Source organism: Pollachius pollachius (genome assembly GCF_949987615.1).
Source record: "Pollachius pollachius genome assembly, chromosome: 2".
NCBI lineage: Eukaryota > Metazoa > Chordata > Actinopteri > Gadiformes > Gadidae > Pollachius > Pollachius pollachius.
Genome location: NC_136935.1, coordinates 27,177,625 through 27,203,010, shown reverse-complemented (window position 1 = coordinate 27,203,010; position 25,386 = coordinate 27,177,625). Strand labels below are relative to the sequence as shown.

Genomic DNA, 25,386 nt, shown 5'->3' with positions numbered 1-25,386 from the left:
GTCATCTGGAAGAACGTCTTTATATTGATCAAAACAGCAAAATTATGCTTTAACAATGAGTGAAATAGTATTGAAGCACTGAGAGGCTGAGGCCAGTTGACGGTGCTCCCAACCAGGGGGCAGTAGAGGCTGAGGCCAGTTCACGGTGCTCCCCACCAGGGGCAGTAGTGGCTCTGCTCTCAAGCTTCTGCAGAATCTGCGCTATCAGAACACACGTACCAAATATGGTGATGTGGGTGTGACGTAGCAGAGGAAGATGGGCGGCCGCTGGAGCGGTGCTTCATGGGTGAATGTGTTCATTTCACCAACTGTAGCTTTTAAAAGGGCCTGGTCGGTAGCAATAGGGACTACATATCCCACCAGGAGGCGGCCCTGGGCTGATCCACCGCATGACATTTCAATAGAAGCATAGAGGTGACCCTGTTTTAGTCCGCCAACAGACAACAGCTTTTGCAGACCTTCCCAGCTCTTCGACTTCTTGCAAAATGGTAAAATGATTTTCATTACTTGACCTGTTCGACTGTTACAGCTGTGTGTGAGGACATTGAGGCATCATGCGGTGATGTTTCTCGTGGTTGTATTCTGAGGAGAAGGGGTCACATTGGTGGAAGAGCTGCTAGCCATAGCCGTGAGCATCACTTCATCACCCGCAGCCTTCTTAGATCGGCTCTGCTCGGTGTAGTGATGCGATCAACTGTGTGTTGAGCTGATCGATACCAGGGGCCGCAGTACGGCGGAGGGGAACGAGCGGGTAATGAACCTGAACCTTGAAGATCCAATATCATGACGTGATGCACTAACATCATGCAACCTTCATGTTATAGTGCATGCCTCACGTCGTGTACTATAACATGCAGCCTCTTTCCTGCGGTCCTGCAGCGTCCTGCTCATCCAATATTCAGAAAATAAAGGATTGATTTGGTCACAGATTTGATTATGCCATCGTGGCAGGTGTCGTGGCATAATTGATGTTTTGATTGATGTGAATCAACCCTATCTTTTTTTTTAGGAACATTGCATTATCCAATCACAGTGGCAGCTGGCTAACTGCCGCTCACTGCAGCTTCCGCAAACTGTCTCAGCCTGTTCTCGATTGTAGTCACCTCGAAAGTAGGCTTCCGTCCAACGATGCCTGTATTTTAACCTCCGCAGTTGGGTAGGACATTGTATTGTTTGATTTGACAATGGGTCTGTTTTTATAATTTATTTCAAGGCCGAACCCATCCGTGTCGTGGTGACTGGCGCAGCCGGCCAGATCGCCTACTCCTTGCTGTACAGCATCGCCAAGGGAGATGTCTTCGGCAAAGACCAGGTACGAGTGTGGAATAAGCATCAATGACTACTCATCCCAACCACTGTTTGTGTGCTGCGCCTAACAACAGGCCTTTCCCTCCAACTTGTTTATATATGTTTGGGTCTGTGTTACCATCACCAGCCCATCATCTTGGTCCTTCTCGACATCCCCCCCATGCTGCCGGTCCTGGATGGGGTCGTCATGGAGCTTCAAGACTGTGCCCTGCCACTGCTGAGGGGTGAGCCTGTCTGTCCCTCTAAGGGGGGAGCCTATCTATCTCTCTGTTCCCTTTGTTTTCTGTCTGTCCTCCCTCTGCTGAGGAGGGAGCCTGTCTGTTGCCTGTCTGTCTGGTGTTGTCCCCCTGCTGTGCTCAGGAAACCTTTTCTTTTTATCTAACAAAACTAGAGTTCATGTGTGTTGGTAGACTGTTCCTGGTCTTGTGTGTGTTGTTTAACCTCCACTACAAGGTCTCCCTCTAATGGGCTGTGATGGTGCTTTGGAGGGAGTTTCTGCCAGAGGGCTTCCCATTGGCTGGTTGACATTGCTCTGTGGGTGCAGAAGGCCAATGGCATTGTTATGGTGTGGAATAACAATGGAGGGAGATTTCAGGGGAATCTCCTTCACCACTGAACCCTAACTAAAGTCCATGCTGATTGTAGCCTGGCTCAACAGCTAATATTACAGTGTTTATTACCACTGCAACTAGCAGGTATTGAAAGACTTTTCAATCTTGTTGTATGTTATCTGAAAGATAGTGCATTTAGTGACTGAGTCATGTTATTGGACATGACATTGGAGTGAAAGTAGAAAAATAAAACCTAGGCCATTTAAGATAAGTGGAGATAGGAAAGTGTATATGTCCATACTTACGCGGGGTTTGCATTGAATGTATTAGGATTGTAGGACTCCAGATGTCCTGAGGATAAACGACTTGTTAATGAACGTATGAACAAATTGAATGCTCATAACATTGTATATATAGTTTGACTCCATTGTAGAAGTGTATATTTACACATTAAAACTTCATTAGCCTGATATCGAGTCTCAGCTGACAACATCTCTCCTATCCCCTCCCCCCCAACAGAAGTCATCCCCACTGACAAAGTGGAGGTCGGATTCAAGGACTTGGACGCGGCCATCTTGGTTGGCTCCATGCCCAGGAAGGAGGGCATGGAGAGGAAGGACCTGCTGAAGGCCAACGTGGCCATCTTCAAGGCCCAGGGGGCGGCGTTGGATAAGTACGCCAAGAAGACCGTCAAGGTACCTCTAGTGGAGGCTTTAGGACTCATTCAACATGACATCTGTAAAAGGCTCAGGAACAATTCTCTTGACGCACTTAAATTAAATGAATGAGAACCCTGTAAGATTAGTAAAATGTTTTGGTCTAAAGAGTTTGCGGAAGGGTTGGGTTTGTCTCCATGATTACGACACCTTTCCGATGCAAATATTTAGCCAATACCGTTGTTGTGCATGAGTGAAGCGTTATAACAAGCAATGTTTTATATGGAATGAACCAAACACTGTAGTACGATACGTGTCAGAGAAGATGACCTGCTCTCAGACGCATACCTGAACATCCACCACAGTAGTCCTACAAGACGTATTACATACCTGCGAACTTGTCGCTTTTCGGCGCAATCGCCGTTTTCTTGGTCAATTGGGTCATTCAAGTGAATCGCGTAGAACTGGAGAGTTTTTTTTGGGGGGGGGAAAGGGGGGAGGCTGCCCTTCATATGCATGCCATGCAGGCTAGAATTGCGAAACATTATTGGATAATTCTTATAATTGACTTTTCTCTGGGCCAATCGGAATCTCAGCACTTGCTTCAGAATCTTGAAGGACACAGCGCCAACTGAGCTTGCCTTTGGATGAGACGCCTGGCTACCTCGCAAGTCTGATGGAAACTCTTAACGTCAATTTGAAGTAGGGGTGTACAGTATAAATGGTATAGTAGTAATTTGTGCTACGGTATGGATTTTGACGTTACCGTGAGACCGGTGTGACCGGTAGACAGTGTTGTGTGTAACACGTAACAAAGTAAGTCATGCGTTAATACAGTAACCTAACTACTTTTTCATGTAATAAGTTAAGTTACGCACAACTACTAAAAATATGGTAACGAAACATAGTTCCTTTTTCAATTCGGCGTAACGTTACTTTTCCCAGGGACAAATTTGACAGCGATACTGCCTTCTCAGGCAGTATGCTTGCGCAATAGTCCCTTCACATGAGCTCTCATTCCACACCGTACGAGACAGACGCTGGTAGCGTGAAGCTGTCTCTGCATATCAGACATTGCTTCCGCAGGCATTTTCCAAAGCCAGTCCTTACGACAAAATGCCAGCGGTAGAACAAGACGACAAACGCTGTCACTGTTTACCTGTGTAAGGACATGGTTCCCTTTCAAAATGTCGATAGGGCTTTAAAGAGATGGTCAAAACACTCGATCCCAGGTAGGCTACACGTTACCTGCCTGCACACACTTCCGCCAAATTGAGATGCCAAAACTATACGGCAAGGTCAGCAAGCAAGTGGAGAAACAAATCCATACTATTAAACATAAGCATTTTTCAGAGATGGAAGTAACTTGAGAAAAGATTTTTAAACAACAGCTATTTGTTTGCTTGATACAATTAACGTTAGCTACCACTTTTTTGATGTGATATAATTTACAATAATATTGTATTTTTAGGACCGAGTCAATGCTGAGTACTGCACGAACGTAGACCTTGCATAAAGTTAGTAATTTCTAACAACATAGGGCTATTTAGATAAATAATCTGGCAAGCGTGTTGTCCTAGGCTAATACGCCAACGGCAAATTTCTGTATAATAAAGGGCTACATTTCGCATCCAAGTCTGTCATTTGAAATCTTTCCATTGTATCGTGTGCTACAACCTCCGTAATAAATATTCACACGAAATCCCGCCCAGGGTAGCTCAGAATTCGAGTAGCCGTATATCTCGAAACACCTATCAGTCCTTGGACCGATGATTCTCTCTCCCCCCCCCCCCCCCCCACCCCACCCACACTGTCACCCATTTTAATCTGAGGAGTTTGCAGGTCTGGTATTAACACCTTTAAAAACAGGTTTGGTTCACCTCCCCATTAAGGGCTTCCTAATGTGAGGATTGCTTCGTAATCCTCTGGTGTTGGAATGGAAACCCAATAAAGGCTATTATGGGATGGAGCATGAATAACCTCATTAACCCTGCGTGTTGTTGACCCTGCCCAGGTGCTGGTTGTGGGGAACCCAGCCAACACCAACTGTCTGATCGCCTCCAAGTCAGCTCCCTCCATCCCCAAGGAGAACTTCTCCTGCCTGACCCGTCTGGACCACAACAGGGCCTCCTCCCAGGTACATGTCTCAGGGGCCAGGGCCTCCTCCCAGGTCTCAGGGCCGTCTGACTTCAGCGTGAGAAGTCTAGATATGGAGATCAATTGAAAGCGCAGATATACTTTTCTATCTGTATAGCTGTAGTCAAATAATAATTTATTTAATTTTGATTTGTAGCTTGATAATTGCAAGCGGTGCCAGTTTATCTGCCAGCTGCATATTAAAATGAATACTGCACCATGCTTCCCAATGACTCGGGGGCAGCATAAACACTGAACAGTGGATCTCAGGGAGAGAACCATTTTCCTCTTGTTTTGAATTACTATTATATTTTGTATTGATTTGTTTCATTCATCTGCCCAAAATGTTTTGTTGCAGTTTAGGTGTGTGTGTGTGTGTGTGTGTGTGTGTGTGTGTGTGTGTGTGTGTGTGTGTGTGTGTGTGTGTGTGTGTGTGTGTGTGTGTGTGTGTGTGTGTGTGTCAACCATTGGCCGTGGTGCAGCACCAGATCAGGGTTCATCGTCCCGTCCTCCCGCTCTTGTCCACCAGGTGGCGATCCGCTGCGGCGTGCCTGCGGACAACGTGAAGAACGTTATCATCTGGGGCAACCACTCCTCCACCCAGTACCCCGACGTGCACCACGCCAAGGTGACGGTGCAGGGCTCCGAGGTGGCCGCCTACGACGCTGTGAAAGACGACGCCTGGCTCAAGGGAGAATTCATCTCAGTGAGTGACGAGGCCTTTAAGGGCCCACACCCAGCCCAGACTCAACCAACTGCCTTTTCCGACCACTGCGTTTCCCCTCGTCTGACCCGGTTGGCAGAAAGTTGCATTGAAACATATCACGAAGACTAATGCCGACTACATAGTAGCGTGTACGTTCTGCACGAGATACAATAAATCTCCTTAAAATTGGGTGGCGCTACTCCAATGGCGCTAGTCTGCCCCTCCCACACACCGCGCTGATTCGCTGGTTGTGTGCTAGCAGCACACAAGCAGAGTATCCAATGGTTCCAATCCTCAGACCGCCAACGCTCTAAGGCTTTGCATGTTGAATCGGACAAGAGACCGTCCGCGCAGTTTCAAAAGCTTCCAACACAGCTGAACACACGGAACAGAGCCGTTCCCGAACTCGTCCAAGTCTGCCCAAGCGTTTCAGATGGCCAATGGTTGGGCCATTGTGTTCCATGCTTTAAAGCTATGGCCCACTACAGCTGCATGGGGGCCTTACTTCTTAACGTGGGGGTCCTGGGAGGAGAGGTGGGTCCTATGGTCCACTAAAGGACATTGGGGCCCCACTTCTTAACGTGGGGGTCCTGGGAGGAGAGGTGGGTCCTATGGTCCACTAAAGGACATTGGGGCCCCACTTCTTAACGTGAGGGGCCTGGGAGGAGGAGGAGGGGGGGGTCCTACTTGGGTGGTTCGTTTATTTTTAAATCTTGCTCACAAATCTTACCTACAACTTTAAATAATAATTATGGGATTGGCTAGGACTTTGAGGACATTGCATGAGACGAACCAGCAAGGTAGATTTGATGCAACTATTTTTAACCATTGATACCGAGATGGATCAACTGGGCCTACACTGACTAACGTTGTTGATGTTGTCTGAACCAGTGGAGCTGGCCTCCACTGGTGACACTCCGTGCAGACGTGTTGACTGAGTCCTCCACCCTCCTGTGTTGGTAACCCCTCCTATCTGCTCTTCTTCCTTGCCACGCCCTCTCCCTGGCCACGCCCCTAGACGGTCCAGCTGCGTGGCGCTGCCGTCATCAAGGCCAGGAAGCTGTCCAGTGCCATGTCTGCCGCCAAGGCCATCTGCGACCACATGAGGGACATCTGGTTCGGGACCAAAGAGGTTCGTCCCAGAGGAAACATATCGGTGTATCTGTGTTTATCAGTTAGAGGGTTAAACATACCTCCTATAAGAAGTGTATCCATGTTTATCTGTTAGCGTTAAATGTACCTCTATAAGAAGTGTATCTGTGTTGATTATCAGTTGTTGGAGGTTTAAAGATGAACTGAACTGAAATTTTAAGTTTAGTTGATATAACAGATGTATCTTCTCATTGGTACAATAACTAAAAATGGCTGAACTTGCTAAAAGGGATAAAATTGTACGGTGAAAGTGTTGTTTATGTTACGGGGCGTCGCCGTGTTGGATTTCAACAATCAGCTACGTCACTGGCATGGTAACCTACTCCTACTCTGCGGCTCTAGCAGCCATAGCAGTTAATGAGTCAGACTCTGAGGCTCGCTGAAATGGCTACAGAAAAGCAAACAACCAGGTCTACAGGAGGATCATACTGCATCGCCCCTGCATTAATGAATTATATAGGGCCAAGGCAGCTGGAGTAATCATACATTTCCACAGGCTACCTTTTGAATAGGAAACCAAACGGCTGGCAGCCTTAAAACTGGCTAACCCTCTGATAGCCCCTGTCATGTCAATCTCTACAAGCTAGCACTCCGACCATAAATTATATGAACTGTTCCTCCGACGATATCACAGATCTATGTTTCGAAGCTGCTAATTAAACCACGGCAGGTCTGTAAACCATGGACCTATTGTAGAATGGATAGCGGATTCCAAAATGGCGGCCATTCATTCCTATGAAAACTGCTCAATGTCGCAGGGCAACATTAAGGAGAGATTTGCTTCTGCATGATGGGAGCCTAGCCACGCCCTAGTTCATGACGTACCGGATGCAGAAATGTTCTTGTTTTCTAGCATTGTTAGCATTGTAGCATCATAAGCGATGTCTGAGCGATCGTAGTCGCATTGTTTACCGACCATGGAAGTATAAGTTAACTTCATAAATATAAAAGATTGCTCCATATAACATATAACACCAACAACATAGTAAAGGTATGTAGGCCTAGAAAAAAATACTGTTCAATGTTATTGCATAAGAAACAGATTCCATCCAACTATTTACGAAAAATGCAATCAATTATTTATACACAAATAAATGGTTACATATCGATCAGCAACGAGCTTAGAGTAGCCTACCCACATAAATAATTGTAATACACCAACATTGTTAACTGTCATACATAGCTAAACAAGCAAATGAAAAAATAAATACTAATTCAACTGAAATGATTATTAGGCTATTGACAATATTATAAAAAATATATCGTAATGCACCCGTTCTTTGTCTTTGGATCTTTTGAATAAATGGATCAATAAATGGTGAATTGCAATGATCGCAAGCAGAGGAACGTGAGTCATTGAGCAGCAGCTGAACCAGTCTAAAAATCCCTTTATCACTAAAACACTTTTAGTGATAAAAAGTCACCACAGTGCCTAAAAACCATCAACGTCAATTTACCTCATGTTGAGTAAAAGGAAAAACCTCGGACACGAGAAGTTAACGGAGCCGTGCACTAGGCCCTCTCGAATGCCGGGCCGAAACAACATTTGTTTCACTACGACTCCTTTCAGCTGCACACCCCTCCTTCTCCTGCAAAAAATAATAACATAAAACGGCTAATAAAACGCTTGAGGTTGTGTTTTGAAAAGAGAAAACATACTTTTTTTAGTACATGGCATAAAGATAATTGTGAGCCTTTGATTGATATCCAGACATTTTTTGCGGAGACACATTCCTGTTCCCCACTTGTATTGGAGTAAACGGAGGTATCTACTCCTCGGCCCCTTGAATCGAGGGACCCGTTCACAACCCGCTTAAACAGCTGCGATACCAGGCTTGGCCGCTGAGCACTGGTGGATTGCGGAAGTATGCACTGTTCCTGGGGGCTTGCTGTAAACAGAAGTTCCACATATGTCCCTCTCTACTCACCCTGATGTTCGCCGACTAGCCAATTTGCTGATGCAGAGGGAGTTACACTCGAAGAAGTAGTTTCATAGTAAGATGTATCTGTGCAATATCCTTCTGTGAAATATCCATCAACATCCACCAGAAAGTAAACCTCCAACCTCCACCTAAAGTAAACGTGAATCCGCCTCGCATCTATGCTCATCATTTTGTATCTCCCAAAGTGCATCTTTTAGGCCCCTTCCACACGGAGCAGATTTTTTGGTGAAACCATGTCTTTAATAACCATGTTATTAGGCAGATAATAAACCATGTTCTTTAACAGGTCCCAAAAATGGTCCCAGGGTGGTTTCAAATAAAACCGGACCCTATGCGGTTTCGTGTTAGGATTCGTGTGGACCCTTGAAGCGACGTTAGAGTTGCAGTGAAAGTTACAGGTTTTTTTTGTATCATTTTTGTAGCTTTAAATACAGCCCCTTGGTCAATTTAATTACTAACTGTACATTCAAAATTATTTCTACTCGATCTTAAAGCTTTAACAACTGCTATCTCCTCCTTGACTTGAATGTTTGTATACAGTGCGCAGGCTGGATGCGCGCAGGCTTGATGCGGCCCACATTTTTTTGTGGAGAATCAGCGCCTTGAATATGTAGGTACTACAGCGTTTGCATAGCTTGATGCGTTTTCTCAATGAGTCCGTCTTTACGGAGATATTCCTGAAACGCATCAAATAAAAACGGAGGGGGAAAGATCGCCTTGTTACTTGTGGTTGCTATTTATGGGGCGCTCCAGTGTCTCCGCTCGGACGTCTCTTAGAGAGAGCATGGCCACTTCCAAAACCTCTCTCTCGCCGCACAGCATCCGAAATGCCCTATGCATGGTTATGCAACCTTATCCCACCATTAGATGGTCAAGGTTGACCGGGACCTCTCGGCAGCAGACCGATTCAATGGCAGTGTCCATGCTCCGGCAGCACCCACACGCACACAGGCACACCAACATGATCCGAAGGTGGAAAATCACTACTTTCCGCCGTGGAGTGTAGAAGACGTTTGCGTGTCTGCAGCAACGACCTAGTCCTACCATGCCAGTGACGTCATCGAAATTGCATTTTCTTTTGTTGCTAAAAGAAAAGCTATATATTGATTTTTTTTTTATGCAAAAAATATGTTTTTTTTTAGTTTCATTTTTTTATAATGGTCATAACTAACACGTTATCGATGTTGATTATTTCAGTTCAGTTCATCTTTAAGGCTGCAGCCTTCTATCAGAGGAGGTCTTTGAGAATGTAATGTCTGCTGAGTATGATTGGCTGAGTGTTGTGGCGTGGTGTGTAACGGTGTCTCCTATCACAGGGCGAGTTCATCTCCATGGGCGTTTACGCCGGGGGCAACTCCTACGGCATTCCTGAGGATCTCATCTACTCATTCCCCATCCAGCTCAAGGTGATGCCCGGGCCTTTTAGGGGTCCCTGTGTTTTACTAAACTGAAGGCCGAACTAAAGGCCGGGGGTGGCAGTTTGATGCCACTATGTTCTTTTAAAGGAATGGGGAATGACTCGTGACTGGTTAGAAGCATTCCTCAGTGTGTGGGAGGCTAACGCTGTTGTTCCCCCAGAACAAGAGCTGGAAGGTCGTGGACGGGCTTCCCATCAACGACTTCTCCCGGGCCAAGATGGAGGCCACAGCCGCCGAGCTGGTTGATGAGCGCGACACCGCCATGGCCTTCCTGTCCCAATGACTGTCGCCTGGGCAACAACAACAGCACTTAGACCCCCCCGAGTCCCCCGTCTCCCGGCTCTGAGGACCCCCGCTCCAACCTCAGCAGCCCTGTGTGTCTCCTCCCCGGTCCTCGTTTGTGTATGTGTGTTTTACTTGGCCTCCTTCTATGGTTTTGAGGAAGAATCAACGTTTGACTGTCCTGTCCTGACCTGGGGAAACTGTCCCTTTCTTTGGTAGAGAACACCCAATAGCTGTCCAAGAGCTGTGATTGGAAAATACTATTCAACAATAAAACAAAACTGATAAAACTACCAAGAGTTTCGGATTGTTATTGTACAAAATTTAGTAGATATTGGGTTGAAAGCCGCTTTCCACAAGCTGTCACATCTAAAGTCTCCTGTATTGGATGTAAGATGGTTTTATTTGTCATGGTTGAATGAGTAAATCCTGTGAGTACTCAACTGGTATTTCATATCGCTAAGGCTACTCTACCCTCGGATTTTTGTTCCAACTGCATTCAGAGCCAAGTAAGTGGCCTAGTAACCAATTATTAGGTTTTACTGATTCATAAAGTCTTTCCCGCCACACGGAGGCGCCTGAACCGCTCCCAGCCGCCTGGATCAAACAGGTGGTTGAAACCAAAATTTTCAGTTTAAACTTCGACTGTGACAGATTATAAAATGTATCTTAAGTTTATCATGCCATTAATCAATTTCGATTTAAATAATTTAGGATGGGCATTTATTGCCAGTAGGAGCAGCTCGTGCCCGCGAGGGCGACATTTTTAAACATGCACGTACTGAACTATTTCTGCCGACTTCAAACGACGTCACGTCCGCTCCTGCTAGATCTCTGGGAGCTGCAGACGGGCGTCGCTTCACAGGAGCTGCAAGGTCTGCAAACTTCTAGGTGTTGGAATGTTTCTGGTTTCTGTCCGTTAAGCCATGCCGTGTGTATATTGACTTTAACTTTATTAACATGCTCTGGACTTTATTTTTTTGCATGTTAACGTTGGCCAATAGAAACGTGTGTGTGCATGTTCTTCTGCTATAGCAACGTGAAAGCAGATGAGCCCAAATGGCCAGAGGCGGACCTATAGGTCAGTCCAGTCCTCACACATCCACTGACAGACCGGTGTGTGGCTCCGTGGGTCCGTGTTGTGATTCAGCCGACATGTGTTGCGCGTGTGTGGAAGAGTCGCGCCTAGCGCGATTGGATAAATATTGAATGAATAAACACACCAGGAACTACAGTGTTTGACGTCAGGCCAAACAAAGGGGCGTGCTGTCATCTTATCTGTGATTGTCCGGAGCCTCGCCAGTCTCCCGGGCAGCCGCGCATCTGTGCGCCCGTTTCCAGGCGCTCTTTACGGTCTGGGACTCATTGACATTCCGATTGATCTGCCGAGGATACCGATCGGACTAGATTCTAGATTTAGCAAAGGGACTGACTGAATTTTAATAAGGTTATCACCACCGAAAGGCTTTGGAAATACACGAATATTTGTTATTATTTGGAAATATATTTCCCCTCATCATCATTATTGTTTTAAAATGTCACTCACTGTAGCTGGTAAGTTTTAAGACGTTTTTTTCAAATGATGTCTTTGATATCTTTGTTTTTTTACACTATTGTTTTTCATACCTATTCCTGTGTTAAGACCAACTTTAACTCCAGGTTTAGACTTATGTCACGCACCAGAGTTGATCACACATCTGTGATATAGACTCAACATACATTCTTCCTACACATGTAGGCCTAACGTATTTAATAAAGGCTGTATGCAGGCCTCTATAACAGTTGAATAGTACAACTTGTTACAGAAGAACGCAATAGAAGCTTCTCACTATTAAGATGGGTTTTAACTCTCTGCTAGAAGACTTGATTTGGTACGACAGCCCACTTCATTCCAATACAAATGACTTATAACTCACCATTACCATATAACTAATTAAGGTACTTGGGTTAATATCTCAGTCACTTAAAACACCAGCTACACAGGTTGGACCTTGTGGTAAATAAGTATGCGGTTACCAATGATATGCGTTTGAATATCTACTTTGGTGTGATTGTGATTGTAGTTTCGTGTTGAGCAGACAAGTGTGAGTCTTAAACCACTTCCTCTTTTGTTAAACTTCTTTTCATTTTGATACACTCAGGCCTAGAAAACAACGCTGGTTTCCGGGCCTGGTCTATTTTCTTCTTTCAGTTTTGCGTGGTGCAGGTCTGTTTGAGTGTCTAATTAAAATGTTCTCTCCTCCAGTCCTCGCCGGACCGGGCATGACAGAGTTCCAGGAGCAGCTGCGGCAGCAGCATGAGAAGACCATGCACGAGGAGCTGGAGAAGCTGCTGCTGTCCTCCACCGGCCCCGAGGCCCAGGTGGGTCTAGACCACCTGTTCTCCATGCTGAGGGCCAGTCTGACCCCTCACTAAAGCTAAACCACCTCCTCTCCATGCAGAGGGCCTCCTGCCCCCTCACTAAGGCTAGACCACCTCCTCTTCCTGCTGAGGGCCAGTCTGCTCCCTCACCAAGGCTAGACCACCTCCTTTTCCTGCTGAGGGCCTCCTTTTCCCTCACTAAGGCTAGACCACCTCCTCTCCATGCGTAGGGCCAGTCTGCCCCCCTCACTAAGGCTAGACCACCTCCTCCTCCTGCTGAGGGCCAGTCTGCCTCCTCATTATGGCTAGACCACCTCCTCTTCATGTTCATGTTGACTGGAGCAGACCGGCTGCTTGGGGTCTGGTTAGAGTTACAGGACAACCCTTTGATTCATAACTTGGAGCACATTAAAAGTCCTCAGCATTCTTAAGAAGCACGGTCTTTGACCTACAGATCATCCAGTTAAAATGTATACATGAAACACGTCTTGTTTGTTGTTGTCGACCTGAGGTTGTGTGTATCTAGTGGGTCATCGCCCCTTGGTGGAGGCGGTAGCTGCAGGGGGTCATTGGTCTGAGGACTGCCGTACTATCTGTTAGAGTCAAGAACCCCCAGGTTGCTACAGCTCACACAGACAGGCAGACAGACAGACACTGCTATCCTAATAACTCCTCATCATGAGTTTTTACTATTCATTAGAGTAATAGAGGCATGATCGCCGGAACTAAACCCACCCACTACACATGGTGGATCCGGCAGTTGGACCCTGTGATAAAAACATATTAGTATATGCTACACGCTAATAAAAACAAATACACCGCTAATAAAAACAAAAAAATCCCGGCAAAAAGTGTTATCTTGTTTTTTTTTGGAGTGTTCACGTGTAGTATACTAACAATTATTACACCTCTATTATATCTAGCCTCTATTCCCCACTATTCACTTTGCCTTCGGCGAATTATTATTAAATAGAGTTGAAGATCAACACTCCTATAACATGTGGTCGATGCTGACTCTCTATCCCTCTCCCTCGCTCGCTCTCTTTCCTTCGGTCTTTCTTTCTGTCTCTCTGTTGCAGATTTCCAAGAAGGACTTTGAGGGCTTCAGATGCATCTTCCACAGATTCCTCCAGCGGACAGGACCTTCAGTTGAGTGGTCCAAGATCCAGAGACCTCCAGAAGACCTGGTAGGTGACCAGAGTAGAGGCTGGTTCCTTCCCCCACACAGCTCTGAGGTCTGGGCTTGAACCCGGTGGTCAAAGGTCAAAGGCCTGATCCCTAGCTACTCGTCTGCTTTGGATAAAGGGTCTGTTTATTAAATAGTGACCATAATAGATCCAATTAGAAACACTATCTATAAGATGTTCATTTGGTAATGCGGGAGATGGGGCAGCGAGAACAATGAAAGTGGAACACCATTTATGTAGCTTATGAGTCAGTAACATGAGCTAAGGTTGGTCGACTTCCTCTGAAAACTGGGATAAAAGCTTTCATACTCACACACACACACACACACACACACACACACACACACACACACACACACACACACACCTCCCAAAATAGCTGGGCTAACAGAAGGTTCAGCCTCAGAATAGTCTGACCTCTCTAGAATCCCAACTGGCTCTCGGCTGACATTTGTCCATAACCCCCAATCCAGTGACCTTCAGAGTGATCTGCCAGTGTGATCAGCGCAGTGTGATCTGTACAGTGTGTTGGGGTCCGTGTGTTGAGGTCTGTGTGTGCTCCAGACACTATAGACATCCATCTGGGATCATTTGTAGTAGTAGTAATTAGTGATCGACCGATATATCGGCCGGCCGATATCATCGGCCGATATCAGCATTTTTAACGTGTATAGTATTGGCCAATATTTATTTATTTTTGCCATGATTTACACAGTTCAATAAATGTCAATTTTTAAAAATTGAGACATTGTAACATTTGTTATCATCATTGTGTAATTTTTATGATGTCAATTGAGGGAGGCTTAGCCTGGAAATCCAGACCCACATCTAGAAAGCTGTAGGGTCTGGCAACGAGTAATGAAAATGGCCCAACTCGAGGGGCGGCACCAAGCATGCATTTGAAAGTATCACTGGATAACACACATTGGATAACACTATGACCAATCAGAAGAATACAAGGGGTGACGTATCCAGACCAGTGGAGCTAACCAATAGATAAGACTCTTGCCGTATCCGGTCAGTAAAACAGCAACGCTTTTGGCCCGCCTATATTGATACATCGATGTGATTGATTAATGTTCTGGGCCAGGGGATGCCCAGAGTATACACAAGTATATTGCTCGTTCCCAGAGTGACTCGCTGAGCAAATTGAAATTATGCTCTCGCGAGAACCCTGGATTTCCAGGGTATTATCGGCTCCAAATATCGGCTCAAAAAAATCGGTATTGGCGTATCGGTTATCGGCTAAGGATGATGAAAATAAATCGGCCCTAAAAAATCTGTATCGGTCGATCCCTACTTAATAGAGTAGTAGTAGTTGTAGTAGTAGTAGTAGCAGTACTTAATATATATGGAAGGAAGCCCCATTTGTGTGTGTGTGTGTGTGTGTGTGTGTGTGTGTGTGTGCGTGTGTGTGGGTACGTACAGACCTGAACACACTGTAAAGATCCCTTTATATATATATATATATATCTCTGTTATAACCAATATCCTTAAGAAACATGGTAGAATGGATTTGTAGCAGGTGAAGAGAGAAGTCTCCATCTGGCTGTCTGGTGTCCTCTCAGACCCGGAGCTGAGCTCCTCCAGGCCTGGGCAGAACACCCTGGTTTGACGTGGGATCAGAGCCACACACTCTATAATAAGATAGTCCTCCTGAGTCATGAGAGATCCTCCACTGGAGCAGGTAGACAGCTCTAGAGCAGGGCGGCCCCATGGTCTGACAGCTCTAGAACAGGAGGGGCACGTGGTCTGACGGCTCTAGAACAGGAGGGGCCCGTGGCCTGAAAGCTCTAGAGCAGGGAGGCCCCATGGTCTGCCAGCTCTAGAGCAGGCGGGTCCCGTGGCCTGACAGCTCTGGAGCACGCGGGTCCCGTGGTCTGACAGCTCTGGAGCAGGCGGGCCCCATGGTCTGACAGCTCTGGAGACAGGAGCAGCTTCCTGTCTCTGCACCTACGGTGGAAACTGAGCTTCTGTAATTGTAATCCAAGGGGCAATTGGGCTTTGAGTTTTAGTTTCTTGTAAATTCGTGTCAGGGTTATGTATTGTTCTCTACCCTCTAACAGACAAAATAAACAGTAAAATATAAGCCTATGTACAAGTATCCAGACATAACTGGATTTATCTGCTAACTGCCAGTAAAGTATAACGCCGCGTTCACACTGTACACGTCTGTGGACGGATGACGGAGGGTGTGTCTTAACGTATGGGGGACGCAATCTGATTGGCCAACGGATCCGTCGCTGCCTGAAAAGTTGAACATTTCTCAACTTTTTGACCTAGGCAACGGAGCCGACAGAACGGACGGACCCACAATGCATTTGGAGAGCACCCCATGCAAGTCAATGAGATCCGTCAACGGACGTGTGCAGTGTGAACGCGGCGTAATACCTAGATCATATATACATATGACTAAAGATATGTTTTTTAGGATTCTTTTTTTATAAAGGTTGGTAGTAATTCTGATGAGCTATTACACATTGTAAACCTTATTTCTTAACTCAGTAATTAACATTAATGGTGAAACTAGCCAGCCCAGTCTGATAAACAAGGTTGACTTCTTTAGAAAGCTGGAATACAACACACACACACACATACACACGCACACGCACACGCACATACACAGAGCCCGATATCGAGCACAGCTCCCAAAATACCCGGGCTAACATAAGGTTCAGCCTCAGAATAACCGACCTCTGTAGAATCCCAACTAGCTGGGGCTAGGAGCCTCTCAGCTGACATTTGTTCAAATGTATTGGATCGAAAATATATTCCAGTGTTGTAAACTATCCAATCCAATCCACTTTATTTATATAGCACAATTTAAACAAACACAAGGTTCCCAAAGTGCTGTACAACAACAAGATAAGAAACAAGATGAGGGGCTCAAGTGGATAAAAATAATAAAAAGTAATAAAAAGATAAAAACCAAATAGAATCCAATAAATAAAATAAATAAAAATACACTGCCCACATAACACATCTACATAACATCAACGCATCTACATTACATCAACACGCTACCTGGAGTTAAAAGCCAGAGAAAAGAGAAGAATTTTAAGATGGGACTTAAAAAGAGACAGTGAAGGGGCTTGTCTGATGTGAAGTGGCAAATTATTCCACAGTTTTGGAGCTGCAACGGAAAAAGCTTGTTCACCTCTAAGTTTTAGCCTGGCTCTGGGCTCTGTCAGGAGCAGCTGGTCAGCTGGTGGAGCAGTTCGGAGAGGTTAGGTGGAGCAAGGCCATTCAAGGCTTTAAAAACAAATAAAAATATAACCGCAAGCGGTGATTAGCGGGGTCCGAGCAAAATTAAAAGTCAAGAACACACTAATGGAAGATATATAATTATGACATATAATTATGAAGGAAAGATGTTGATGAAGATGTTCCACTTAATGCAATACTGTGCCTCGGCTTTAAGTTGAGCTGCAAAGCAATGGCCGAAAGTCATGTTCAGCTTGTTCATAATGCTATAATCAGGATTCAAACTCTCAACCAAAGGATCACCAATACAAGGCATTTTCCCGTTGAGCCACTGACATTCCTGAACTGCATGAAGCCTCATTCACATGGTAAAATGTTGATTGATAAGCACACATTTCACAAGAGAATTAAGGGCTTTCCTAAAATAGAACAGATCTGAAAATTTGCACTGTTAATGGTATCCACCTAATGATAGCCGTATGGTAGTTATACAATAACAAAATGGTCATATAGGCAAAATGGGACTGTGAGACTGGACGTTTGGATTTTCTATGAAATTGTGGGAAAAGTAAACATTTTTATAGCAGAAGACCAGGGTGAAAAAGATGCATCTGATTTTAGAGATTAATATGATGAAAGAATATATTGAGTCCAGGTCAACAAGTTTTTGACTTAAGGTATAGGCTGCAGTATGACTTTTACAGAATTTGAGGGGAAAAAAAACGTTAGTGAAACAATAGGGGACCAAGCAGTTTCGCTGCTCGGACCCCTAATAGTTTTAAATTGAATTCTAAAATGGACAGACAAACAGTGGAGTGAAGCTAAAATAGGTGAAATGTGCTCATACTTTCTTGTGCTAGTTCAAAGACGGGCAGCAGCATTTTGTACCAGTTGCAGACGAGCAATGGAGGACCCGCTAACCCCCATATAAAGTGCATTGCAGTAATCCAGCCGGGTTGTCACAAAGGCGTGGATTACTGTTTCAAAGTGCTGTCTCTAAAGGACTGGTTAATTTTTTGCCAGCTGCCTCAACTGGAAAAGGCTAGACTTCACCACAGCTTTAATCTGGCTGTCAAATTTAAGGTATGAGCCTACTTTTACCCCCAAATTGGTCATAATTGGCTTGTTGTACTGTGCTAAAGAACCCAGATCAACCAGGGGGGTCACAGAAGTGCCACCAAACTCCATGACTTCAGTCTTTTTTTCATTAAAATTTAAAAAGTTAAGAGACATCCAGGCTTTAATATCATGTAAACACTCTAGCAATGGCTTAAAACTGTAGGCGTCTGACTTTTTAAGAGGGACATAAATCTGGACGTCATCTGCATAGCAATGAAAAGAAATGCCGTGTTTCCTGAGAATCAAACCAAGGGGGAGAAGATAAAGGGAAAATAAAAGAGGGCCAAGTACAGAGCCCTGTGGTACCCCATATGAGAGGGGAGCAGTGGAGGACACAGAGTCACCAAGGCTACCACAGAAGGTTTGATGTGACAAATAAAACTTGGCTTGCTTATAATCCCGTCATTTTATGAAAAAAGGTCAAACAAATTGCAACAGAAGCAAACTCAACTGCTTCTGTATCCTCAGTACGTCCTGAGTAAGGTAGAAAAACGCCCAGAAGAATCCCATTAGGGGAAAGTTTTGAAAAAGACCCAAATATAGCCTATTCATCCGCCTATTAATTATTTTTCTCACGTGAATAGGGTAAAAATGTTAACCATTAGATATCACCATATCAATTACTGAGTTGATTACTCACATCAAGACAAACGAAAAATATATTAAAAGTATTTTGAAATTGTTTGTTAACATGAGCTAACGGTGCATAATCTAATTATGTATGTTCTAATTTGCATAAATACCACAACAGATCTAAACATTGGGTATAGCCAGGTGAAAATGTATTGTAGAATTTGTTGACATATAACAATAAAATACGTAATGTTAAGGTCTGAATGGAACCCATTTAGGCTACTCATGTGCATTAATACATAGAGGCAGGAAGAAGTACTTTAAACCAGCCTTACAACAAATTATTTAAAAGAAAATTGTAATACATTTTTTGTTAGTCTTGATGTAAAATTTTCATGGTGATATCTAAAGGTTACAATTTTTACCCTATTCACGTGAGAAACCAATGAATAGGCATATGGGTCTTTTTTCGAAGCTTTCCCCTAATGGGATTCTTCGTGTTTTTTTTCCTTACTCGGGACATATTGAGGATACAAAATCAGTTAAGTTTGCTTCTGTTGCAATTTGTTCTAGGTTGACCCCCATTTTGGCTTAAAATGACTGGACTATTAGGGCATCAAACACGGGCCTGCATTACAGCAAAACTATGACACTAGTTTGAAGATTGTTCAAATGTCTTTTAAAGACATAATTTCTGTCCGACTGCAGTACTGCAGTAAATGCAATATATGTTGATACATTTTTATATTTTCCTTTCATTGGTCTTATGTTTGAAGTAATCATGCATACTTATCTAGCCGTGCCTAGTCACAAAATTAGTTTCTTAATAGGGCAGCCACCCCAACATACAAAAGTATTTTAGAAGTAGGGCTCAATATCAAATGATTTTCTAACTGTAGAAAACACAGAAATCAGCAAAGTAAAGCTGGTCTGATCATGGTCTGAACATGGTCTTCAACATTTAGGTCTGATATGGTCATTTAACTTCATACTGTCATTAACCCCAATGAGACACGCTCCACCTTTGTGACTGGACTTCCTCTGTCCTCCCCTTGCCCAGATCCTGTCCTACGAGAAGATCAAGGCCCAGGGCCGGCCTGAAGGCATCACCAGCAGCCTGAACAAGCTGGTGGTGCTGAAGCTCAACGGGGGGCTGGGCACCAGCATGGGCTGCAAGGGGCCCAAGAGCCTGATCAGCGTCAGCAACGACAACACTTTCCTGGACCTCACCGTGCAGCAGATAGAGGTGGGGGTGGTGCAACAGCCTTATTAAAGAGATGTGTAGAAGGGACTAGTCTGAGAGAAGGATGTGCAGGGACCATCCCTGCTGAAGCACATGTTCTTAGTGACTGTTCTGTGCAGCCTTGCGTAATACACATTTCACCACTCAGACAAACAAGATTCACACAAAGCTGTGTTTTGTTAGACTAAGATGAACCTACTCTGAATATTTATCAAGAAAATAGAAGCCTTAAGGGTTGTGTAGGTAAGATTTGAGCTTTGTATAGAGAGAGCAGAAAAGAGTGGAATTAACGATTTTGAAATTAAACCTGCAAAACGTCCCCTCCCTGCAGATTAATTATCTGCAGTAATCAAGGAAGAGATACCCTGATTGGTCAGAGGTAACCTGGGGCCGGTCTTAAATCTAAATTTGCGCACACAGAGGCAGGCTCATCAACTGGAAACCGCTAATCTTACAAAGCATGTCACTACACACACTAATAGTTGACGGATTGCCATCCCTGACTAATTTGTTCACATTAAAGCTCTCAAATCTTTCCTTCAGCACCTTAACCATTGTTTCTGTGCCACATTCTACCATGGAAATGAGAAGGATACATTTGAGAGTACAGGAGCTATCCCTTACTTCTAGAGGGACCCAAACATTGACGTCTCAGGCTACCCCACTCTGAATCCATCTATCGTTTACCGTCTCCTCAGCACCTAAACAAGACTTTTAATGCTGACGTTCCCTTGGTGCTGATGAACTCCTTCAACACCGATGAAGACACCAAGAAGATCCTGCAGAAATACACACACCACCGTGTCAAGATCCACACCTTCAACCAGAGCAGGTCACTCTCACACACAGCACTTTGTCTTTCTCTCCCTCCCCTTCATTTAGATTGTCTCTTCCTCATGCTGATACATTTAATCACTCTGTGTACTGCAGGAAGAACGTCCCATGCAGCCAAAGCCATGCTTTGCCCCTGATCATCTCCCTTTCTCGTATCATTCCACTCGCGTATTCAAACCAGGTACCCGAGGATAAACAAGGAGTCCCTGCTTCCGATCGCCAGTGACCTGGGCATGAAGGGGGAGAACGCCGATGCCTGGTACCCCCCGGGGCACGGGGACATCTACGCCAGCTTCCACAACTCGGGCCTGCTGGACACGTTGCTGGCCCAGGGCAAGGAGTACATCTTCGTATCCAACATCGACAACCTGGGGGCTACTGTGGATCTCTCCATCCTCCACCATCTGATGAGCCAGCCAGCCAGCCGGCGCTGTGAGTTCATCATGGAGGTCACTGACAAAACCCGCTCTGACGTGAAGGTAAGGGCAGCCCTGTGGCGCTCTGTGGCCAGACGCCGTTTGATCTCGGGTTTTATCCATGTTCGGTTTGTTCTTTCTTGTTTATTTTTTATGTTCCTATCAAGCGATGATCCTCGAGGGTGTAGTAGGTGTTACAGGTGTCTGGGATAGTAGATCATACGACACCATCTCTATTGGATGTCCTCTGGTGCAAAGCTCTGCTGTAATCATCTGAAATGCTTTGTTTAAACACGATAGTCAGGGAAATGATCAAGGTTCATCAACAACAATGGAATCAAATAAACAGGAACTAAATATGAAAATGAAAGTGAACATCCTTGGTGTGTGTGGGCCTGACCACTGCCTGACCCCCCTGCAGGGAGGTACTCTTATCCAGTACGAAGACCATCTCAGGCTGCTGGAGATCGCCCAAGTGCCCAAAGACCACGTGGACGAGTTCAAGTCAGTCACAAAGTTCAAGATCTTCAACACCAACAACCTGTGGATCAGCCTGCCCGCGATCAAGAGGCTGCAGCAGCAGAACACCCTGGACTTGGAGATCATCGTCAACCCCAAGGTGAGGACCAACCCACTACAACACTCATAGCCGATAGGCCACCGGCTTGGCAGCCGCTGGGAGGCAGGGCTTTGGATTCTACAGGGTCTCAATGGGGCTGCCTCTAAACCAGTACTAAAATCAAAACGGGAAGGGTCATGTGTGGTTGCAGCGGCCGTTCACTTAGTTTTTCTCAGAAACACTCTGGAGAGGCTTACATTCTCAGAATAAGGGCCATGCAGCAGGGAGGCAGCAGACATAGGGGGCTAGGATCATTTTCACTGGTAGGGGAACACCCACTAATCTAGACATTCCAGCCCACTAAAATACAGATAACAGCAACTCTGCTGGCTTAGGCGGCAGCACAAGATTAGATGACAAGCATGTCCCAAATGTGCCAGTCCAATCCAACCTGATGACTTAATCCACAACCTTAATGAAGGGAGGAGTCGGACGAAGGCGGGGCTATGATTCACCTGGCAGCACTCAGGTGGCTGTGGTTGTGCAGGTTTGGCCCCCTAACCTCGCCCTCCTCTCGCCCACGAGCAGAGCCTGGACGGCGGGCTGAATGTGATCCAGCTGGAGACGGCGGTGGGAGCCGCCATCAAGTGCTTCGACAACGTGCTGGGCGTCAACGTCCCGCGCAGCCGCTTCCTGCCCGTGAAGACCTCCTCGGACCTGCTGCTGGTCATGTCCAACTTGTACAGCCTGGAGGCAGGCTCGCTCACCATGAGCAAGAGGCGCGAGTTCCCCTCCACGCCGCACGTCAAGCTGGGAAGCTCCTTCACCAAGGTAGGGGCCGTGAGGATTAACCAGAGAGCAGAGCAAGAGTGGAAGGTCACCGTGAGGTCATGGTACAGTCAGGAGCGTGTGTGGAGGAATGTGCTGTGGGGATGTTATCAAATGCTAATGGCACGAAGGAGCATGATAAAACCTAACCAGCTGGTTGTGTTTGAGCTGTAGCCGTGGAGGCTGTCTGGCAGGTTGACAAGCCCTCATATTAGCCCAGGAATGCAGGTAGGAAGTCCAAACAGGGAGGGCTGTATTTAAGGCGGAGCTCAAACGATGACACCAGATGGACCCTAAAGGGTCAGTTGAAGAAGGGTTTGTGTGTTGGTGTGAACCCTATTGTTGTAGACCTGTAGAACAAAATCACATTTTCTCCCCTTAACCTGGAATGGTGACGGGACTCTACGACGAGCTCAGAGAGGAGCCCATAACGACGTCCCTGGGGCCTCGCTGGGGCGCTGGGCACTAGGCGCTAGCTGTGGCTCTGGGCGCTAGCTGGGGTGCTAGGCGCTAGCTGGGAGGAGCATATTTTCACATCACCTATGTTCAACCTTGGCTGACGTTTCATCCATGCTGGGCACTAGCCAATCACATCCCAATCCAATATTGTGTCCACGAAACACAATAAATAAAACATGGCTTTATTGATTAATAAGCTCTACTGGCGATCATTTGTTGACAGAGCCGGTTCAGCCTGGCCTTGCGCCCACAGCCAGTCCCTAGCACCCAAAGCCACTCTCCAACAACCACAGCTAGTCCCGACGCCCACAGCTAGTCACCAATGCCCACAGCTAGTCCCTAAGACCCACAGCTAGCCTCCAACAGCCACAGCTAGTCTCCAACGCCCACAGCTAGTCCCTTACACCCCCAGCTAGCCTCCAACGCCCACAGCTAGTCCCTAAGAGTCACAGCTAGCCTCCAACACCCACAGCTAGACCCTAAGAGTCACAGCTAGCCTCCAACAGCCACAGCTAGACTCCAACGCCCACAGCTAGTCCCTTACACCCCCAGCTAGCCTCCAACGCCCACAGCTAGTCCCTAAGAGTCACAGCTAGCCTCCAACGCCCACAGCTAGTCCCTAAGAGTCACAGCTAGCCTCCAACGCCCACAGCTATTCTTAAATGCAAGGCCTAGGGCTTGAGTGGGCGCCCTCACTTCATTAATTATTTAAGAAAGGTCTCTAAGACAAATAGTTTGAACGTGTGATTCTTATCGAGAAACATCATTCGAGGTGTGATAAAACTAAAATTATATGGGAGTGAACGCTGCTTGATTGGTCATGGCAGGCGTCAGCTGTGGCCGCAGAGGCTAGGTTAATAATCAACACAGTTAATTAGGAAGGGGAGAAGTGGTCACGATTGTCTTGATGAAGGGACGCTACAAAGAACCAGTGTCTAATTCAAATTCTGACAAGTGTAATATGCTGGCACAGAATGTATGGTATAATTTAACTAATACACAAAGGGGAGTTGATCAATTGTGCTAATCCCAACATGCAGATAGACGTTGGTTTACGAGTCCTCAAGGAAGTGTGTATCAGACATTTCTCCTCCTGATGGGAGCTCCTCTGCTCTGTGGTTCTCCTGATGGGAGGTCCTATGCGATGTGGTTCTCCTCCTGATGGGAGCTCTTCTGCTCTGTGGTTCTCCTCCTGATGGGAGCTCTTCTTCTCTGTGGTTCTCCTCCTGATGGGAGCTCTTCTGCTCTGTGGTTCTCCTCCTGATGGGAGGTGCTCTAATCTGGTCTCTGTGGCTCCAGGTTCAGGACTTTCTGAAGCGCTTCGAGAACATCCCGGACATGCTGGAGCTGGACCACCTCACCGTGTCCGGGGACGTCACCTTCGGAAAGAACGTCTCCCTCAAGGTACACAGCTCCAGGGGTCCTGGCTGGGAGAACGGAGGCGTTCAGGACTGACCTATCAAAACCCATGTTTACCGACTGCTGGTTTCTGATAGGTTCAAAGTCATTAACTTGTCACTAGCGGTAACCAGTTGCTCTTTAAGGTTTAGAGAAAATGTCTTAACTAATAATCTGACCTGCGCACGGTGTGTTTTCTAATTATAATCTTGAATATGTATAAATAGGTTAACCTCTAAATTAATGTTTTGGTATGAAAACGCCTTTCTAAGCCCTGGAATGGGTTTACACGCACGGGCACAACATGGTAATGTTCCTCACATTATAAGTGAAGAACGGTGTTCGGAATGCGTCGTTAGTTCATTTATTTTATCCCAATGTTTCCCAGGGAACGGTCATCATCATTGCCAACCACGGCGACCGGATTGACATCCCGGCCGGGGCTGTGCTGGAGAACAAGATTGTGTCTGGTAACCTGCGCATCCTGGACCACTGAGGCCTCTGAGGCAGCCTGACCTACTTTAACAAGAAGACCTGGAGGCGTGTACAGCATCTCTGACAAATGTGACAGGCCGGAAGAAAAGTGAAGCGCTTTCCTACAGTCATAACATCTTATTTTCTTTTGTCTGCTGACTGACTGCAGGCTTCTCCTCACATGTAGAGTGGCCTTCAGAACAAACAGCCAAAGAACACTTAGTACACTTAGTTGCGATGTCTGAGCCTTACTTTGTACCAGATCCTAAAGTAGGACGAAAATAAAAGTGCAAGATTTGTGAGCTGTGTTTTCTTAGTGGGGGGGGGGGGGGGGGGGGGGGTGGAAGGGTACATCATTATAGAACATGTGAAGAACAAGAAGAGGTAAAGGTGGCTGCCTAAAGGTTGTGGGTTCAGAGCCTACCCGCAGGGTATGATTACCGGGCTCAAACAGCCCATCATGACAACGTCGCACAACATGCATATTGAATGTGCTTCTTTAACAGCACATGCCACATGGTTTTCTAATTGAGTGAACAATTGCGATGCATTTAAAAGATGTATTCATGGTCTGAGACC

General features: G+C 45.9%; 2 protein-coding genes across 2 annotated transcripts; both read left to right on the top strand.

Moving 5' to 3' along the window:
* Positions 1 to 390: 390 nt before the first annotated feature.
* LOC307070433 (malate dehydrogenase, cytoplasmic-like) lies at positions 391 to 10,439 on the top strand. The gene is made up of 9 exons (XM_079728889.1): positions 391 to 488; positions 1,214 to 1,312; positions 1,436 to 1,532; positions 2,379 to 2,554; positions 4,530 to 4,652; positions 5,181 to 5,357; positions 6,376 to 6,489; positions 9,769 to 9,858; positions 10,031 to 10,439. The coding sequence occupies exons 1-9, from the start codon at positions 486 to 488 to the stop codon at positions 10,151 to 10,153; spliced, it is 1,002 nt and encodes a 333-aa protein (XP_079585015.1). The 5' UTR covers positions 391 to 485; the 3' UTR covers positions 10,154 to 10,439.
* A 544-nt stretch (positions 10,440 to 10,983) lies between these two features.
* On the top strand, positions 10,984 to 25,095 carry LOC307070428 (UTP--glucose-1-phosphate uridylyltransferase-like). The gene is made up of 10 exons (XM_079728884.1): positions 10,984 to 11,027; positions 12,398 to 12,513; positions 13,593 to 13,700; positions 19,657 to 19,842; positions 20,538 to 20,671; positions 20,855 to 21,152; positions 21,511 to 21,708; positions 22,237 to 22,479; positions 24,235 to 24,339; positions 24,722 to 25,095. Exons 2-10 carry the CDS (start codon positions 12,415 to 12,417, stop codon positions 24,827 to 24,829), a joined length of 1,479 nt encoding a protein of 492 aa, XP_079585010.1. The 5' UTR covers positions 10,984 to 11,027; positions 12,398 to 12,414; the 3' UTR covers positions 24,830 to 25,095.
* The last annotated feature ends 291 nt before the right edge of the window (positions 25,096 to 25,386 follow it).

Bases quoted from the DNA above. Each gene is read 5' to 3' on its own strand.
- LOC307070433 (XM_079728889.1), top strand. The intron at 1,313-1,435 runs GTACGAGTGTGG...TACCATCACCAG, and splicing joins ATGTCTTCGGCAAAGACCAG to CCCATCATCTTGGTCCTTCT. The intron at 5,358-6,375 runs GTGAGTGACGAG...CCACGCCCCTAG, and splicing joins TCAAGGGAGAATTCATCTCA to ACGGTCCAGCTGCGTGGCGC.
- LOC307070428 (XM_079728884.1), top strand. From the start codon at position 12,415: ATGACAGAGTTCCAGGAGCAGCTGCGGCAGCAGCATGAGAAGACCATG. The intron at 12,514-13,592 runs GTGGGTCTAGAC...TCTCTGTTGCAG, and splicing joins CCACCGGCCCCGAGGCCCAG to ATTTCCAAGAAGGACTTTGA. The intron at 24,340-24,721 runs GTACACAGCTCC...AATGTTTCCCAG, and splicing joins GAAAGAACGTCTCCCTCAAG to GGAACGGTCATCATCATTGC.